At 45.8% G+C, this 19,787-nt stretch overlaps 1 protein-coding gene across 2 annotated transcripts in view; it reads right to left on the bottom strand.

The window, feature by feature from the left end:
• ACE (angiotensin I converting enzyme) overlaps positions 1 to 19,787 on the bottom strand; it is a 52,062-nt gene that overhangs the window by 15,400 nt on the left and 16,875 nt on the right. The window contains exons 2-13 of one of the 2 annotated variants that reach the window (XM_033168894.1): positions 18,206 to 18,373; positions 14,080 to 14,173; positions 12,979 to 13,122; positions 12,191 to 12,382; positions 9,581 to 9,678; positions 8,782 to 8,954; positions 7,656 to 7,879; positions 6,463 to 6,607; positions 4,465 to 4,563; positions 3,045 to 3,167; positions 1,720 to 1,931; positions 263 to 399 (exon numbers count right to left, since the gene is read on the bottom strand). In XM_033168894.1, coding sequence (XP_033024785.1) covers positions 263 to 399; positions 1,720 to 1,931; positions 3,045 to 3,167; positions 4,465 to 4,563; positions 6,463 to 6,607; positions 7,656 to 7,879; positions 8,782 to 8,954; positions 9,581 to 9,678; positions 12,191 to 12,382; positions 12,979 to 13,122; positions 14,080 to 14,173; positions 18,206 to 18,373 — 1,809 coding nt within the window. Of the gene's footprint in view, positions 1 to 262; positions 400 to 746; positions 944 to 1,719; positions 1,932 to 3,044; positions 3,168 to 4,464; positions 4,564 to 6,462; positions 6,608 to 7,655; positions 7,880 to 8,781; positions 8,955 to 9,580; positions 9,679 to 12,190; positions 12,383 to 12,978; positions 13,123 to 14,079; positions 14,174 to 18,205; positions 18,374 to 19,787 lie in introns of those variants that run through there. The other variant, XM_033168895.1, reaches the window with a different exon arrangement.

The following is a 19,787-nucleotide window of genomic DNA, read 5'->3' as shown; positions in this document are numbered from 1 at the left end:
ATGCCACTTTACCTAACACAGACACGGTTTTCAAAGCCATTTCACTAATTTATATGCATCTTCATACGCATATAATGCATATTACTCAGCTGCAGAACTCTGTTGCAAAATTCGGAGGTGGCTGCATTTCAAAAGGTGGCTGCGTTTCGGTTCACATATTATTTCAGAAAGCGTGAATTGGGTAGGTTCCCCTTTAAGTGTGAATTGAACTGAGTTCCCCACCACCACCACTGCCCCTACCACACTGTGCTGGTTTTCCTACCATCATCTGTCTGTTGGGCTCTGTGATGTTTGTATTGTATGTCCAAGAGGCCTCTGTGTAAGAATTCCATACCACTTCGGCTGTGCTGTTGTAGTCTGCCAGGAATGTTTTAGCCTCATTTTCATCAGTTATTTTATCTGGAAAAGGTTAGAGGGTGGGGAGGGAGAAACAAAATGCTGGAAAAAGCAGGGAAATTAACTCACCTCCCTGTCTTGTTTCTTTTAGCCTAGCACGTTAACTCCCAGCACCTAATTTCTAAAGAGACAAGTCCCAGGAAATTTTACATTCTCTGATAGAATCAGAACCCCTTTCCCTACCTACGATGTGCAGTTATTGGCTGTGGTTACTCATGGATGAAGACAAGGCATTCTGAACATGCTCAGGGGACCTATCCTTCTTAATATTATAGTTCACACTTCTAGGACAAAACCCTATCACTTAAAACACACTCCAGGGCTGAGCCCTGGTAACTCTGCAGACCCACCTGAGGCATTTTCATTCCCTGGCGTTCCCGTCCCCTTAAAGAGAAATGTTAGGAGAAGCCAGCAGGTGAGTGGTAGGTAAGTACTAGCTGAGCATCTACCTTTGCTCATTGGGAAGTTAAAATGAGCACACAGATGGGAGATGCCCACATTCTAGAATCCGCTGCTCAGCCAATTCACCAGGCAGCAACTCAGCCTACCTTCCAATTCATCTGTTACATCAGGATCATGGAACTCCATCGGTTGGAGAGCCAGTCTCATGATGCTGACAAGGGTTGCACTCCTCATCAGTAGAGAGACATAACAGCTGGCCTCCTACTGCTTTGATAAGGGCTGCACTCCCCCTTATCAGTAGACATATCACCTGGTCTTTACGAAGGGGGCCAATACCCCTTAACAGCAAAAGTCAAGTCAGCAGCTAGCTAGCCAAATCTCACCCTCAAAAGGGCTGCTGCCTGGCTCCTGCCCTACCAAGTGCCAGCCCAGAGGCAAAAGAGCAGGTGCTTGAAGGAGCAATACTTGTGGTTTATCCATGCTAGAAGGAAAGCACGGCCTGCTATCGCCCTATTCCTGGTCTCCCTAAAAGTCATCCTGCAGTGAAGTCAGTTGTTCCCCAGGGCTCTCACAGTCCTCCTTCTCCCACAGACAAACAAGACAAAAACCACTCCATATTCCAGCTGCATCAGCCATTTCTTCCCAGTCGGGTGTCCTATGTTGTCCCCCTGTTTATGCAAGAGGCCGCCACTTCTATTCCTATGTTCCACTGCAAAATATAAAACAAGCTGAGTGCCCCCTTGTGGATTATAATTGCCCTGGTCCAATGGCCAAGCCAAGCAGTGAAGTGGTCATCTGGTACACCCCTCCCTTTTTCTTTGGACACCAGCTACAGTTAAGTCCAAGCACCAGGGTCATAGTGAAACCACCCTCCTGCAGGCCTCTCCCCCCCCCCATTACTTTGTGCCTTGAAAACTTTACCAAGCCCTTCTGGGTAGCCCTCTGGGACGGGGGGACGCCACTCAAAATCTGGCCAGCCCAGCGTTTCATTGGTTCGCTTATTCTGTTCTTCTAGCCACTGAGTAACAGGGCTGAAATACTCCAGCAATGCTGAGGCATCCATCTTATTTGTGCCAGTGAGTTGTTGGAGAATATTCTGCCAGGGCTGGGAAGAGCCAACCCTCAGCGCCTCGCTGCAGCGAAGAAAACAAAGAGAGGAATGGGTAGTGATGTGGATGCAGCTACTCATGTTGATAGCCACTGTGGAAGACCCACAAGACCAGGCGACTACAGTCTCTGCCTGCTGTGTACTCCCACACCACACAAGGGATTTGAGGAGACCTTGCAGTTTGGGTTTATTTTCTTGCCACATCTTCTGAAGCAGCCAGCAACTAGGCAGTGGGAACTGAAGCCAGTGCTAGCACCTTTGGGCAGCTGCCAGTGCCCCAATGCCCCCTCTTTTTATTGTATTTTAAAAGTGTGAGTTTTTGTGTTTGTTTTCCCTGGTGCACTGGATGGCTGGGTCCTGTTAGCATTTAAATTTTCAACTATGCTCCCAGAAGAAGCATGACTCTGGGGCATTTTGGTGAAATAAAATGGCAGGTCCTAGCCACCCAGTGGTGCTTGGAGCAGAAGTGTCCATCACCACTGGCAGGTAAGCTGGCCAGGGTCTGCTTTCCCCAGGCTCCCCCCCCCCCACCTCCCACCTGGTACCAGCCGTGAATAGTTGAACTTTTATGTCCTGCAGACTTTTGTGGCTCCTTGCTCTGCAAGCACTTCAATTCCTGCTGCTCTTTACTTGTGACTCAAGGTGCTTTGCATTATATGGTCAGTGGGAGTGGTAGGGGTGAGTGCAGCCCTTGGAACTCATGGAATCTGCTTCCCTATGTGCCTAGGTGGCCACCCCACAAGCATGATAGGTGTCGGAGGTGCCCTTCCATTGAAGAGTGTGGGTGATGTCATTCTTAAGGTCTCTCTCCAACACTGCATGCTTGTACAGTCACCTTTCCCAGGGTACTAATGGGTAAGTGCCCAGTGGTATTCAAGCTATGCCAAGATTACGTCAGGGGATCACTTCTGCATCCTGAGTGTGGTCACACCTGTGTGATCGTAGTCCTCGGGTCTGCATGTCACAGCCCTCTTGCTTTTCCCAACACAGCTGTACCCCTTCTTGTTACATCAGGGTGCCAGGAAGGGGGAAATGCCCCCAAGCAGAGAATTGTTAGCCTAGCTCTTCCCACCTGCTTCTAATGCCATTTAGGTAGGAGACCATGCCTTGCTGTTTCCCCATCTCTCCCTGCTGTCACCTGAGCTTCTGTCCAGCTTCTTTGGATTGGTAGATGTCACAGGTGTGAAGATTGCCAGTGTGGTTGGCAGCTTGGCAGAGCGCCTTGTGGAACTGGAACTGCAGGATGAAACTGACGAAGTACCTGCCCCAGACAAAGCAAAAATCCATATACTTCTGGTAACCATCAGTTCTTCAGTAGGACACCCACCCCCACCCCCACAATACTACTACTGCTGCTACTGCTACTGCTACTACTACTATCACAGCAAATTCTGCCATTCTGAACAAGAGTCAATTTTTGAAGGCATAATGTTAAAAAAAAATGAAGCATGGAAGGATCTGCCAGTTTGGTTCTTAGTTTTTCATTTTTCCATTTTCTGCAGCCAATTGGTGATTTTTAAAAAGTTCTCTTGCAGGATTATCAACATTTTAGGGCAAATTTCTCCTAGACATGCACATTTCTACGAGCAATTTCCACTAATATAAGCACTTCTGCAAACATTGTTTGCACCGCAAAATTCAGATAAGTGGTAAATTTCAAAGGATTCTGATATTGTTTCAGAAAGTGTGAATTTGATAGTCACCTTTAAATGTGAACAACTTAATCGAATTTCTCACCCAGCCTTAAAGAGAATACGCTAGTCAAGAACTCTCTGCAAGTTCTGCATTTCTAAAGCAGCTGGGGGAGGAATTGCCTTTGGACCTACAAATGTTATTGGACTCCAACTCCCATGATCCCCAACTGTGGGTCATTCTGTCTTGGGGGAAGCAGAAGTCCAACAGAAACTGGAGGGTCAAAGTCTCCTTGTTCCTATACTAAAGAGTATGGAGTTCAGAATTGATTTTTGGGGACCTAACTCCATGCAGCCTTCCTCTGCCACTAGGGTGTGTCATTTTAGGGGGTGAAACTTAATTTCTGCAAATTTCTTCAGTGTGGGGTCTTAAAAATGTGTTTTTGGGTATGAGGAATTCAAATCTGCTATTTTTTTGTGATTGAGCAACATTTAAAACCAAAGAGTTTTAATTTTACCTTCTGAAAATGTCAGAGAAAAATAAATAAATAAATAAATAAACTGTAAGTACTTCGCAATAATTTTTAATGCTCTCTGTGCAATTTTACACACATTTTACTTTCCAGGCAAAACTAAATTATATTAATTGAACCAAAATATATACTGAATTCCCATGTCATCTTACAACTTTTTAGTACCGCTCATTTTGGGAATTCGAAAGTTGAAAAATTCAACACGTCCTTCTCTACTACCTTAGATCTGCTTGTCAGAACCTTCAGGTAGTTCAACACTGCAGGACATTGCAATGCACTCGACGTTTTATGAATAATGAAGGCATATACACCAGCCTCACTCAAGCACATCAGTGAAGCTCACCATGTTTCATTTACACATTCCACATTCCCCAACTCTTTCAGCTCCCGGTACCTGATATAAGGTGTGTTGCCAGGTATATGAAATTTAGCACCAGGGTCAAAGTTGGTTTCATCTCTTGCAATAGGAGAGCAAATTCCCTGGTATTTTGTTCTGGAGAAAAGTCAGCCACGTGGGCGGAGAAGAAACAGAAAAGCATTAGCACAGGTCTCTAGAAATGAAGCAGAGTCCAGGTTGTTTGTTCTTAATCTAGATTTGATGCGGATCATGGATATGCCATTTATTGTTTATATTTATTTATTTATTCGTCGTATTTCTATACCACGTTTATCTTCCAAGGAGCTCAAGGTAGTGTACTTGGTTCTCTTCCCCCCACCCATTTCATCCTCACAACAACCCTGTGAGGTAGGCCAAGAGATGGCGACTGGCCCAAGGTCACCCAGTGAGCTTCATGGCTGAGTGGGGATTCAAACCCTGGCCTCCCTGGTCATAGGCCAATACTCTAACCCAGAGCTTTCCGAACTGTGTGTCGCGACATATTAGTGTGTCGGCTGCATTGTGTAGTTGTGTCACGCGAACGCTCCCTGTGCTCCTCCTGGGGCTGGAAAGGGTTAGCTTAACTTCCAGTTTGCCTTCAAACTGAATTACTGTGTCGTGAAATGATGCAAAACTGAATTAACTGTGTCGTGAAACGATGCATGTGCAAAAAGTGTGTCACCAGCTTGAAAAGTTTGGAAAGCTCTGCTCTAACCATTATGCCACACAGGCTCTCTTGCCTTGCACCCAGTTGCCCCGACTTTTTCTGTCACCGCATCATGGATTACTCTGCCTCCACCCCCCACATGATTGGCTGTTTGGGGAGTGCCTGATGTGATGACATCATGCCACCCGTTTTCCTTACTAAGCACCACAGTTTATGTCTAGTTTTGCCCTAAGAAAGTGGCACAAAAAAGGGAGCAAACTGAAACTCATGTCAATCAATGTCCGATCAACATGTATACAGGTGCATGCATTTCTCTCTTCCTCCAGTAATTTATATTTTTTTCAGATCACTTGCCTATCTGCTAGTGAGGGAAGAGCTCCCTCCATCATGGGCTGCGCAAGATCCAGCTGCTCAGCCCCACTTCCTTGCCTCTAGAGATCATCAGTGGACTGCTGCCTAGTAGGCAAAAGCCAAAGGGCAACACCAGGGCAGGGAATGCCACCTGAATAGTCCTGGCAACAGAGAAGTCACCATATTATTTCTGTTCCGGAGTTGAATATGATATTTATAGGGAGCGGGTGGCACTGTGGTCTAAACCACCGAGTCTCCTGGGCTTGCTGATCAGAAGGTCAGCAGTTCGAGTCTCCCATTGCTCTGTCCCAGCTCCTGCCAACCTAGCAGTTCAAAAGCACGACAGTCCAAGTAGATAAATAGGTAGCACTGCGGCGGGAAGGTAAACGGCGTTCCCATGCGCTCTGGCACTCATCACGGTGTCCCGCTGTGCCAGAAGTGGTTTAGTCATGCTGGCCACATGACCCAGAAAGCTGTCTGCACACAAATGCCGGCTCCCTCGGCCTGAAGTGAGATGAGCGCCGCACCCCATAGTCAATATGACTGGACTCAACTGTCCAGGGGTCTTTTACCTTTACCTACCTCTGTAGGTTTGAGGATTCTTTGGGAAACTGCTTTGAAAACCTCTCGGGGTTATAAAGTGGAATATAAGCAATATAACTGAATAAATTCCTGAATATTTTCCCTTCGTAACTTTGCGTATACTCACACATACTCATAAATTTCTTTCTCTTTCCCTCTCCTCTGTCTCTGTCTGTCTGTCTGTCTGTCTGTCTCTCTCTCTCACACACACACACAGTTGTTGAGAAGATATATGGGTACCTCAAGCCAACATGGACTTCCCCCTTCCCAATTTTGAAATTCAGTCCCATCACCCGAAATCAGCTTGGGAAACCACTCCCCTCACACAGTTTCTTGAAACAATGCCTTCCTTTGCTCAGCCATCATGGCAGCCCCCCACCCGCCACAGTTGCACTGCTGGGGGAGGAGGGCTTTACCTCAAGTACCACCAGTCATAGTTGTAGCGGTTTGGAGGGGTGCGCCCACTGAAGACATTCCATCGCCACTGGTCTATCAAGTAGCCAAAGGGCAGGAAGGCGATCTTCTCCAGGGCCATTTTAAATAGGTAGTTGATGTCGCTCTCTGCAAGGAACAGAGTGAGGCAGAAAAGGAAGAAGAAGAAGAAGAAGAAGAAGAAGAAGAAGAAGAAGAAGAAGAAGAAGAGTTTGGATTTGATATCCCGCTTTTCACTACCCAAAGGAGTCTCAAAGCGGCTAACATTCTCCTTTCCCTTCCTCCCCCACAACAAACACTCTGTGAGGTGAGTGGGACTGAGAGACTTCAAAGAAGTGTGACTAGCCCAAGGTCACCCAGCAGCTGCATGTGGAGGAGAGGGGACGCAAACCCAGTTCCCCAGATTACGAGTCTACCGCTCTTAACCACTACACCACACTGGAAGGAGACCCCAGGCAAAGGCAGAAGCCTCTCCTAGCTGGAGTTGCTTGAATGTATGTTAGAGAGCACACTGGCAAAGAAGGGAAATGAGGAAGAAGACTCAGAGCTGGAGTAAGAGCAGACTATCCGCCTATGCACTTTGCAGAGAAGCAGACTGCAGATCTTGTGCCACAAGTCAAGAGCAGAGTAAGCAGCTTCAGATGACATGGGCAAGTAACCCACAAGCGTCAGGGCACAAAGTCCCATCTGACTTTATAGGAAATTCATTTCCAACCCAACGGATGACAGCAGTCAGACCTTGAGCATGCACAAAACTGCCCTCTGGGTTGCCCAAGGGGAACAGGTGTGGATATGAAGGACTCCCCAATCCCTAACAGCAATAAAGAGTGGAGAGCAAATTTTGGGTTTCAGTCTAGGAAGGGCATGGCCAAACCTGGCCCTCCAGATGTTTTGGGACTATAATTCCCACCATCCCTGACCACGGGTCCTGTTAGCTAGGGATGATGGGAGTTGTAGTCCCAAAACATCTGGGGAGTAAGTTTGGCCATGCCTGGTCTAGGATCTTCTCTTTTTTCTTCAGCAGCTGGGAAGCCCTGGAGTGATACAAGTCTGGCTCCACGCCCTGAAAGCAACTAATCTCAGCTGGAAACCTGACCCTTGAGAAATGTCCCATCAACTCTATTGATTACCTATTCACCACAGTTCTCCTACATCACCCATAGTGCTCAACGGTTACCTATATCCTCAGTGGCTTGGTCAAGCAGCCCAATTTTCTTGAGGTGGGTGGGGGTGGAGACGGACAAGCTCATGACATCGCCAATGGCTTCATGAAAGCCAGGGTTGGCCCCACTGCGGAAGGGGACGGGTTGGTCCTTGTACTGCAGGTAGTATTCAATATGCCCCATCTCATGGTGTACTGTGAAGAGCTGCTCCATGGTGACAGTTGTGCACTGCTTTATCCTGCAAAGTATGGGGCAGAAAGGTGAGGATGCAACATTGGTTCTGTTAAAATGCATCAGTTGAGCTAATAGGGCACCTGCTTGGCAGACTTGAAGGAGGAAGGGTTGTTCCTGCTTCCCTTTTTACACATGGAGTCCTCAGAAGAGTTGAAAAGGAAGTCCCTCTTCAGTTTCCCTGCACAGGGCACTGAGCCAAGGGGGTGCTAAGTCATCACCACCATCCTATATTCATACAGGTACCTATTTAGAAGATCCATTAAAAATAGCAACTGCACCAAAAGGAAATATTGTGAAAATAAGAAGTATTTGTCCTCAGCAAATCTTGTCCTCACTCGGGGCACCATATTACCAAGGTCCACCCCTGCCCTCTTATCAATATAGAATTTAAATTGTTTAAAGCTCTCACAGATGTAATCCTTGGAACACCAGTCCTTCTCAGTAGTTTTGCAAGAGATTCAAAGACGTCTTAACATATTAAATGCCCCTGCACACTGTAGTTCCCAGGGTTCCCCAGAAAAGATTTAGCACACGGAAAAGGTTTTCAAAACTAGTTTATACGTTTAGTAGATTTATCGCTGATACACGCTATAAATTTAAAGCACATCCAATGCACATTGAAGGCACATGACTTCCTCCTAAGACTCCTGTGAGCTTCAGTTTGTTAAGGGTACTGAGATCTGTAGCTCTGAGAGGAGGAAACTAGTACCTATTACCATTATTCATTTCATTTCTATATTGCTCTAATTGAACCACATGTTGTTACTAAAACTGGATGTTGACATTTTATAAAGGACCTATGTTTCTTTAAAAGGATTTGAGTAAACGCGCTCTGTGGTCCCCTTCCAAGAATGTACTTGGTTCCCCCTTTCCAATGCAAGGCCCTTTCACATGCAGTAGGCGCACCTGAAATCTTTGCGGTTGTAGAAGTCCCAGGCCGATGCATGGCACACCACCTCTCGGCCATCTGTTGGCTTCTCCAGCATAGAACCCTTCCAGAATTCAGGTGGCATCTCAATCATGCCAAGTGATGTGAAGAATGCATTCGCCTCCCGGAACATGCGTGTTGCGTTCCAATTCTAGGAAAGGAAAGGACCCAACCACAGAATGAGATAGCATGCATTTTCTTGGATGACTGGGTTGGATCCAGACCTAGCCATGCTTAAGGGCAGAGTGAATGAAATCAGCAGGGCTTAAGTTTTTGTTGTTGTTGTTGTTGTTGTTTACTCATATCTGACTCTTCATGACCCCATGGACCAGAGCACGCCAGGCACTCCTGTCTTCCACTGCCTCCTGCAGTTTGGTCAAACTCATATTAGTAGCTTGGAGAACACTGTCCAACCATCTCATCCTCTGTCGTCCCCTTCTCCTTGTGCCCGCAATCTTCCCCAACATCAGGGTCTTTAGCTGTCGATAATTCAAGCCCCATTGATTTCAACGGATCTACTATTCTAAGCATGGTAAGTTGAGATTCAACCCATAATACAGGCGTTCTCTTGTTGGGTGTACTCATTATTCCCCTAATGCGTGCACACATTCTGCAGCATCTCACTGCAGAATGGCAGCAACACCACCCCACACCTAGTGATGTTTAGGTATGTACTTGTTTCCACTCACAATCACTGCTGTCTATATGAAGGCTGCAGTCAAAGCAGCAAACATGTAAGAAGAAAAGCATATGTAATAACAACACAGATGACCTTACTTGCTGCCTCATAGTATTGGTGACATCAAGGTTGGGCTTATTTGGGTAAGGGATCATCATATCGTAAATGTTGTTCCATTGCTGGGCCCACATGTTACCTGCAGGGGGCAAAGCAGCACAGCTTAGCTTGAGACGAACAGTTAGTTCCAGCCTTTTCCTACCATAAGGAATAATAGCAAGAAGAAGAAGAAACTTATGATGTAATATCACCGGGAAGCTATATTTGTCAATTTTCCACATTTGGGGCATGGAAGCAAAAAATAACTGTGTTTTCTTTCCCGAGTCTTGTTAGATCCCATAGGGCCATTGAAGATATCACATTACTTATGTGGATGCAAGCAATGTGCTCTTTTTTGGTTACGTTAATAGTAACTGGGGGTGGGTAGTCTGAACAGCCTCAGGACTATGGGGCGACCATGAAAGTTTCCCTGGTTTTCAGATCATAGAATCATAGAATTGTAGAACTGGAAGGGACGCCGAGGCTCATCTAGTCCAGGCTTCCTCAAACTCGGCCCTCCAGATGTTTTGAGACTACAATTCCCATCATCCCTGACCACTGGTCCTGCTAGCTAGGGATCATGGGAGTTGGAGGGCCGAGTTTGAGGAAGCCTGGTCTAGTCCAACCAGTCCCTTATGGGGATCAAACCTGCAACCTTGGCCATGCTCTAAACAACTAAGAAACCCAGGCTGCCCAAAGATTCAGAAAGACTGCCAGCACCTACTCCAAGGCTTTTATGAGAGTGAGAGATTATGCTTCTTGTGCACATTGTTCTCCCACTCTTCAGCAGATGCATTTTGGAAGGACTGCCTCAAACTCTGTTGTCTGGGCCAGTAGTTTTCGACCAGTGTGCTGTGGCATCCTGGGGTTCCTTGAATGACGGTCAGGGGTGCTGTGGGCAACACTGGCCTTTGTCTTTCTTTCCTTCCCTCCCTCCTCTGATGCCCTCTTGCGGCTCTGCCTCCCAAAGGCTTGCACAGCTGTTTGTTGCAGCAGCCCTGGCTAAAAGCTCCACAGGCGAAAGATGCCTCTGGGGCTGGTGGGGGGGGTGCTGGTTGTCAGGAGCTGAGGTGGCTTTGGAGTAAGCAAACAAGCAGGCAAGGGAGCCCAGCCAGATAGTCTGCCAGCCCTTGCTGTTGGGAATGGACAGACAAGTCCCAGGACCTTGTAGGGCAGTTTGAGGAGGCACCTGTCTTTGGGGCAGGGGGGGGGGCAGCTCAGAGACAAGGGGCGGCAGCAGCGGCTGACCAAAGGACTCTCAAGGAAAGAGGCTGAGGAAACACCCCACCAGGCATGGTGTTTGAAAAAGGGTGACAGCCTGCCAGCTTTGCAGGCAAGGGTGACATAACTGGGCTCCTGAGCCTCATAGGGGTGCTGCAGAAATAATGTAGTTGGTCAAGAGAGCTGTGGACTCAAAAAGGTTGAAAACCCCTGGTATAGGCCAGGCACCCCCAAACTTGGCCCTCCAGCTGTTTTGGGGCTACAGCTCCCATTATCCCCAGCTAACAGGACCAGTGGTCAGGGATGATGGGAATTGTAGTCCCAAAACAGCTAGAGGGCAGAGTTTAGGAGTGCCTGGTCTAGGCTGTGGCAACCTCTAGGTTGGATTACTGCAACACATTATAAATGGGGCTGCCTTTGAAGATGGTTCAGAAACTGCAGCTGGTGTAGAATTTGTTGTCCAGATTGCTGACCAGGACAGAACAGGCAAAACTTACACCAATTCTTGCACAACAGTACTGGCTACGAATTAGTTTCCAGACTCCACTCAAAGTGCAGGGGAGCTGTCCAGAACCCCAATACCTCAAGGACCACATCTTCCCATACAAACCCAACCCAACCCTTTTATTGTCATCTGAGGCCCTTCATTGTGTCCCCCTGTGTGCACAGGTCTGGAGGGTGGCAATGTGAGAATAGGCCTTTTCAGTGATGGCTCTCCCCTTGTGGAATGTTCTCCCCATACGAAGGCTCTACCGACTACTGACTGAGCTATGATCCCATAATCTTTACCTGTTTTTAGGTGCCATGCACCCCCCCCTTTTTACCTGGACTTTTAGCCCTTGATGTGATGGTGTATTGTTGTTTTTTAAAGCATTTGTGGCTTCTTGTAGTGGAATAGGATCTTTAAGACCAGAGTTTTATTGCTAGAAAGGTAAAGGGACCCCTGACCATTAGGTCCAGTCATGTCCGACTCTGGGGTTGCAGCACTCATCTCGCGTTAATGGCCGAGGGAGCCGGCGTACAGCTTCCGGGTCATGTGGCCAGCATGACAAAGCTGCTTCTGGCGAACCAGAGCTATAGATGTTGGTTTTTAAGGTTTTTATTTGTTTTGTTTGTTGCAATTGGTTATTTTCTATTTCAATTGTGTTTGTAAATCACTTTGGGTCACATTTGTGAGAAAAGCAACTAGATCATCATCATCATCATCATCATCATCATCATCATCATCATCATCTCTAGCACTGACGAGACTCAATAGAAATGGACCCTGTTCACTCTTAGGCATGACAGCTTCAAGAAGCCCAACTGGTCAGCCTGTGTGGAGTGTGGCAGGACACTTCATGCATTCAGAAATTCTCTAGCACTTCATCCCCTTTTTATTGCCATCTTACCCAGTAAGTGAGCTGGAATGGGGCCTTTCAGGTTGACGTACTTAGGGCCGTAGCGTTCATACAGTTTCCTCCTGACAAAAGCATGCAGGTTTAGGTAAAGGGGCTCCAGCTGATGATAGAGTTGCTCCAGGTCATCCTCGAACGTTGGTGAATCATACCAGGAGCGCCAATAGGCACCAGTATCCTTGAAGCCTGGACGCCAACAAGAGCACAGAACCCAAAGGAAGTCACACATGCATAATCTCAACACAAGGTTGGAGAATCATTCCCGCACCACATCATATATCCGTGTTGTTCAATGTCTATCTGTTCTAAAGGCACAGAGCACACAACCACAAACTGAAAGCCAATTCACACGATCATTTTTGGCACGGCTGTGTGGCGGGGTAAGTCAAAATTCATTGATGCGGCGATGACCCTCTCATAAACACATTGACACATGCTCACCATTCCCTCAAATATTTTCAAAACGCGATGTACATCAGTTGAGAATGGACGTGCTGAGGTAACACACCATGAATCATTAGATCACAGTGGCTTCACTCTGGCATTGCAGACCCATTGTCCAAATGGGTCCTCTCTTAGGAAACATGGGGAATACATTTCTAAAAGGAGGGCAGCAGGGAGAGCTACAATATTCAAGCCTTCTCTGAAGCTTTCAATCACCATTTTTTGCCTAAGCTAAAAGGCCCCAGCTGGTTGCAGCTTTCTTCGTAAGGCAGTCTTTCAATCCAATGAGTGGCCCATTTCCTATTTCCAGCCCCCAATCCATATTTAAAGCATCTCACCATCCATTTTATAGGCCTCGTTGCTTAGTACAACAAATTCCTGATACTTGGGCCGCAGAGGATTGCCGGCTGCATTGTGCCACCCTTCCCAGGCATAGAGCAGTTTCCTGTAATTGCGAGAGGTGGCCATGATGTCCGTTATCTCTGAGAAGTGAGTGTGGGAGAAGAGACCAGAAACAAAAAACAAAAAAAACAAAAAACACAGAAAATGGTCACAGGTTGAAAAGAACCCATTTTGTGGGTGATGTGCCTCATCATAAGGGCAGTGCTATTTATTCAGTGTTATTGTTCAGGGACAAAGGGGTCCCCTCCCCTCAAGTTTGGGGCTATTTTTGATTCAGTGGTAGATTGAGAAGCATCTCAACAACACTAGTTTCTGTCTTTCAAATTGGGAAACACTAATTCTGGGTTTGCTAGCAGCTGAGAGCTTGTAACTTCTCTCAAAAGTGCCCTAGTTTTCAAAACATGTAAATCTTTGGACACAGCTGCTACACATAATTTCTGTTCTAGCCCTTATCAATGATACACTTGGTGGCCAAAGAAATGGCTGAAACACATTAAAGGAAGACATCATTTTAAGGGCTCCAAATCAATCAGGCTCTTCAACTCTTGCAGTGTCAAGAGTTGTGGGGGCAATATGATTTCACACTTGAAAAATAAGCATACTGTTGAACAGGAGTTGAGAACTTGTGGGTCTCTGAGTGTTTTTGGACTACAGTTCACACTATCCCTCACCATTGGCTGTGTTAGCTTCCTAGAGTGGCTAGGAGTTGGAATACAACAAACAACAACAACAACAACAACAACAACAACAACAACATCTGAATGGCCACATGTTCCACAAGTGCTGTAGAATATGAACCAAGGCAATCTGTTGTATGATAAGCACCACGTAAATATTTGTAAACATCAAAGCAAGCATGTGACATTTTATGCCACTACAATGTCACAGTTATCTGTGACCATGAAACTTGTAGTATTTCTGACATAGCTCTCAGATCTCAACAAATCACCTCCCCCTTGAGGTGCTCCCGTGTTGAAAGCAATCACGTAGATTGGGGTGTGAGAGGGTTACGCTAATGAGAACAGGAAGATACACACCTGGTTCTAGAGCCCAACAGCTGGAATTCTGATTTGGCAAACATACTTTGGAAGTGGAGTAGATATTGTCCATCTCACTCAGAATAGTGTTATACTTAGAAAGGAAAGAGAAATAGTCCAGGTTAGTGTGATAGTCCCATACCTGCTAGTTCTACGAAGTCACTCCTTTTTGGCCCAGCCACAATGTTACCTGTTCCACACCTCAGGTCTGCTTCGCACCCTATGATCTATCACAGTTTCAACAGAGAATGGCTGCCTGGTGGCAACAGCAAGAACACCCAGGGAGGCTGCCTCAAACACAGGCTTCCTGGGCAGTGTTCAAAATTATTTATTTTATGATGAACTTGAAACTTAGGTGTCTATAGCCAGCCAAGTCAGGAATGGGACCAAAAACACCTTCGTTTTCCCTGTAATCTTGCATTATTGAAAGTACAAAACTATTGAGCGAGTCCCTTTTGTTTCAGCATAAAAGCCTGCTGTTCTCACATGCCTTTGATGTGGCAATGCTGCCTGCACCATCAAGACCCCAATCAGGCCACGCTACACGCCATGGAGCGGAAGTCAGGACTCTGGTGTTCTCACCACCATAACCTGGCCAAGGCATGCATGGTCAAAGGAACAAGAGGAGCCAGGCCTGAAATTCAAAGTGGGCTGGGAGAAAATGGGAAATGCAAAGTGGGTGGCAGGGGGCAGTAGAGGTGTATAGAAGCAACCCTTCACAGCTTAAAAAGCGATGGGAGGGGAGGGTGGTGAGTAAGGACAGATAATGGCGGAATTCGGAAAGGAGAAGGCCTTTAGGGCAGAGGTGGATTTCGGGCAGTGTGACCAGTTCCACCACACTGGGCGCTGCAACTATGACATAGTGAATTGAGCAGAATGGAAGATGAGAGGTACAGGGGGTGCTCAATTTTGGAGTCTCTGAAATCTGAAAGGCCAAAGTCCGCCTCTGTTTAGGGTAAGGTACATAAGAGAAGAAAAGAGCTCTGGGTGGGAAAAAATGGCACAGTGGTGGGGGAAGGGAGTCGTGTTAGGATGAGGGCTGATTGCTGGAAGAAAAGATTGTGAAGCGCGCCTGCATTCAGGGCACATGAGAACATGAAAGAGAGCAGAAGGAGTTGGCAAGTGCTTTGATGTTAAGATAACCACCTCCAGTAGGTATAATACTCCAGGGCAGGGGGTGGGGAGAAAGGTAGTAAGTTTCAGGGAGTAAGACTGGGCACCAAGGAAAAGAGGTCAATTAGAGCAGTAGGGTTCATAAGGTGCATTGCAGCCAATCATCTGGGACATGTGGGCCTTCTTGGTGGCTGTGTCTTTCACTAATAGGTAGTGAAGGGCCAACTAGCCAGGAGCTGGAGCTGTGAGCTCCCATTCTGCCACACTCTTTGTGCCTTTTCAGTGCAGAATGCCAGGTGGGTATTTGGTACCACTGGCTGATTGTGTGCTGACAAAGCTGAGCTAGCCCCCGGAGAAGCACGGCAGCAAAGCTTTGCATGCAGAAGGTCGCAGGTTCAGCCCCTGAGATCCCCAGCTAGGGCTGGGAAGGAACCCTCTTTGGACCCATGGAAAGCTGCTGCCAGTCAGCACCAGCAATGTGAAGCTCAGTGGTCTGACTCACTAAAGGCAGATTCCAATGCTCCTCTATCACCGAGTTGCAGTTAGTAAAAGTCTATAAAAGACACCAAACAAAAGCCACTTGGGTATAATCCCTAGCTTGCAGATGTACTCTGCTATGCAGCTGTTTATTTTATTTTTAATCTTTCCTTATAAATAAACAAAGTTCAGATTGGTTTTCCATTCACAAAACAAGCTTTGGATGGGTTGGGATATGTTTACTCTGAAAGTGCAAGGAACAACTTTACGACAGTTTCTTTTTTTAAAAAAAAAAGGCAAAATGAAATATTTGTCATCATTGCAGCTACAGTCTCAGCTGCAGTTCCCATGTTTTTTAGTTTAGTTAGTTTGTTTTTTTAAAAAATCAATTCCACAAACTGGCTTCTTGCCCTGGGAACCAGACTGGCAGGAGTAAATTAAGCTCACGTATTCTTCCTTATCAAGCAGGAGAATGAGTGAGGAATAGGGGTTTTTTGGGGGGGGGGATAATTTGTTCTTCCTTGGCTACAACTGAGCATCTTAGCTGTACCCATACTGGAACAGCAGGAAGATAATATTCAAATCCAGCCCTTTTTGAGTAGGTACATGGCAGAGCTTTATCTTGTTCGAAAACAAAAACAACATCAATAATAACAGCCCCCGTGAAATATGCTAGTCGTATCGATAGATAGATATTTATTATTATGGCCATTGGCCCATCACGTATCTGGAATAGCTGACAATTTTTTCCACACCCCCCCCCAATGTTTTTCTAGGTAAAGATATAAAAAAGAGGAATAATAATATGCTTTCTTTTAACGTATGATAGAATGTGCTATCTTCACACACTGCTTGCTCCCTTATTTAAGCTTGCATTGCTTTGTATTTATTATGCCTACAGACATGTGGGGGGGGGGGAGCAAGGCCGATATCTAATGCCCCCCCCCCCAGCTCTTGCTCTGCCTTCCCAAAGCTGGAGAAGTGGGAACCTGGGCTTTGGGAAGGAGGCACGAAGCTCTGCAGGGCCCTAGAAACCTCTCACCTCCTTCCCAAAGCTTGGAAAGCACTAACTAGGCTTTGGGAAGGAGACAGGAGGACTGTCAAAGCCTCACGGCTTGGGAAGGCAGTGCAAGGGCTTGAGGGGACCATCAAATGTTGCCCGGGGCCACCAAGAAAAGGCCTTACGGGTGACATGTGGCCCTCAGGCTGTGCGTTGGATCACCTTGATAATACAACATGTTTCTTAGAAATGTAGACTGGTGGATTTATGGAAAAGTAGGCATCTATAACATGTTGGCATGCAAAGGATAATGCCCCCTTTTTTCTTCTGTCTTTTCTCTCCTGTGTTATAAATTACATTTTTCAAACTTTTATTTAGCAGTTGGGAATTTTACAATGAACCAAACAGTTAATAATAACATGCTTTTAAAAAAAGTTTTATTTTTTCGTTTAATAAAAATTATTTTTTTTAATAAAAGGAAAAGAAATCCAGTCCGTTTTATGTTCCCATGTTCAGCTGGTACATAGGGGGAAATTTCTGGCAACAGCATCCCATTTGGATTGGGACCCTGGGGCTGAGGAAATGATGCATAAACGCCAGAGCTATTTTCCTACTGAAAATCACTCCTTGGAGCTGCTGTTTGCCCATTAGGGGGAACTGTTAACCACTGCTATGCTGCCACAATTGCTAAAATTTAGAATCGAGGGGGGCCACCTAGTTTGACCTTGGATTAAAACAACAGGGATTCCCGTACAGGTCAGGGATGCTGGTCAGATCATTCTATCTGCAGAACTCAAAAAAGGACCGAGGGACTCTCTTTCCAGTTTGAAGCAACATCACTGTGAAATTGCTTTACATGCTCCACTAGACTAGTTGGAAAGAATTAGCTGCGGAACACTAAGAACAGGCAAAGAGGGTGGATTACTAGCAGGAGGGGATAAGAACTCCTTTGAGCTCTCTCTCTCTCTCTCTGGCTTGGCAAAATCTGCTGTTAAATGCTTCACTTATCTCCATGGCATATTTGGAAAACTAAGCAGGAATTTAGCCTTCATGGCCAATCTCTCTGACACAAGTCACTAGTCCTTGTGGGGCAGCCCCTGCAGCAGCTTACATTCTTTGGTCTCTCCCTCCAACCTTACCATGACTTTTGGATGCTGCATATGAACTAAGATGAAGAATAACATAAATGCCTCCTTTGGCGGAGACTTCAACACCAGGCTGCAATGCTATATCCACTGACTTGGGAGTAAGCCCTGCTGAGCCTAATGGGACTTACTTCTGAGTAGACGTATATAAAATTGCACTGTTAATGCAGTTTGTGGAGTCCCAAAAAGCTGGAGCTGGCCAGCAACTTGGAACATACCTTACCTTACCCCAGCAGATAATCAGCTTCCTCAGAGATGTCACTAGGAATTTATTTATGTATTTGTATTTTATTTATTTTAACAATGTTATATACTGCTTAGTATATAAGTCTGAATCATCCATACTCCCCACGCAGGTGTAGACTCCCTTTGCCTGGAGTTGTGTCCTTACCCGTTGCCGCTTATCCATGGGTAGGTTGGACGGCCCCAGGGTCTGGATGGATCTGATGATTTCCTTCAGCTGAGGATCAGTGAAGTTATGCCAGATGTTGCCGAAGCTCTCCTTTGCTTTCTTCCCCCAAACCTCTATGAATTCTTGCTCCTTCAAAGAGGCTGCTACCTGTAAAGGGGTGGTGGTGGAATACATAGATACAGGTAATATGTAAGCACACAGTTACTGGGTACCTTCAACGGTCCATCTTGGTTGGTCCCAGACATACTGGCAGCCCCCAAAACCTTGGCAGTAATGCTGTACTGAAATCTGCCCTGCAGTTTCTGAAAGGTCTTGCAAAGCAGCAGTTTCCTTTTTTGGGGGGGGGGGTTTGTTTTGGTCTCACCCTCAATACATTTTAGAATTTCTTCAGACTTCCAATAGAAGCAGGGTTTTGAGCGTACCTTATTGTTATTGCAAGGAGGTCAAGCATGACAGGTGCATTTTTCCTCTGCAGATTCCCTGGCTGCCTACACATTCTCATCAGAAAACGCCACACGGGACGGGAAGGAGCGACCTCATGAAGTATGTGCACCTGGGAGGGCTGCAGGGTGCAGACCACTGGCGAGCTGATTTGTAGGATGGGTGAAAGGGTGCCCCAGAGCACCCCTCTGCCACACCAAAAGTAAAGTAAGTGCAACAAAAACCTTGCACCTGGCTCATGAGAATTTCACTAAATTTTTCTCCCCCTTCTGATAAATTTTAATTGCAATTTATTGTCTCATTAAATAACACTGTGTGTGTGTGTGTGTGTGTGTGTGTGTGTGTGTGTGTGTTCAGCACACCACTGCCTGCCATTGCTGCATTTTTCAGCCCTTAATAATCAGGAAAGGAGATTGTGGTAGCTCCATTGTGCTCTTTCCTCAGGATAGCAAAAGCACAGTGATAGAACTGTAGATTTGGAAGTGACCCTGAGGATCATCTAGTCCAACCCCCTGCAATGCAGGAATATGCAGCTGTCCCATATGGGGATTGAACCTGCAACCTTGGCGTTATCAGCACCACACTGTAACCAACTGAGCTAAATGATTTGTTCCGGTTGGCTTTGAAGTACCTATGGGTGCTGGCAGTGGAGTTGGGGAATTTCATCCTCTCCATGATTATTGCAGTTTCAGGTTTAAACCAACAGCACACTTTTTAGACATGGATCTTCCACAATATTTATTTATTATCAACATTACGTTTTCAAATTTTGCAAGAAGGCCTTTCCATCCAACAATAAGCAATAATTTACAATGTAACAAGTAAAAGCTTTCTCACATTTAACAGAGACTGTGGCCTTCTGTCAGTATCTTTACTGAAATTTTGAAATATAATAGCAAAACAGTTGATTGTTTTATATATATATATATATATATATATATATATATATATATATATATATATATATATATATATATATATATATATAAAATAAGGGGTGAATCTGTTATCACCGAAATCCTTCCTTCTTTTCTCCTGTAATACTTTTAAAAATATATATTTTAAAAAAGCCAAAAAGAGAGCAGTAGCAGCATAATCTGCCAGATACAGTTCTCATCAC

The sequence above is a fragment of the Lacerta agilis genome, chromosome 14 (genome assembly GCF_009819535.1).
Source record: "Lacerta agilis isolate rLacAgi1 chromosome 14, rLacAgi1.pri, whole genome shotgun sequence".
NCBI classification, from domain to species: Eukaryota; Metazoa; Chordata; class Lepidosauria; order Squamata; family Lacertidae; genus Lacerta; species Lacerta agilis.
The sequence above is the reverse complement of the archived record's forward strand: the minus strand, read 5'-3'. Positions and strand labels throughout refer to the sequence as shown.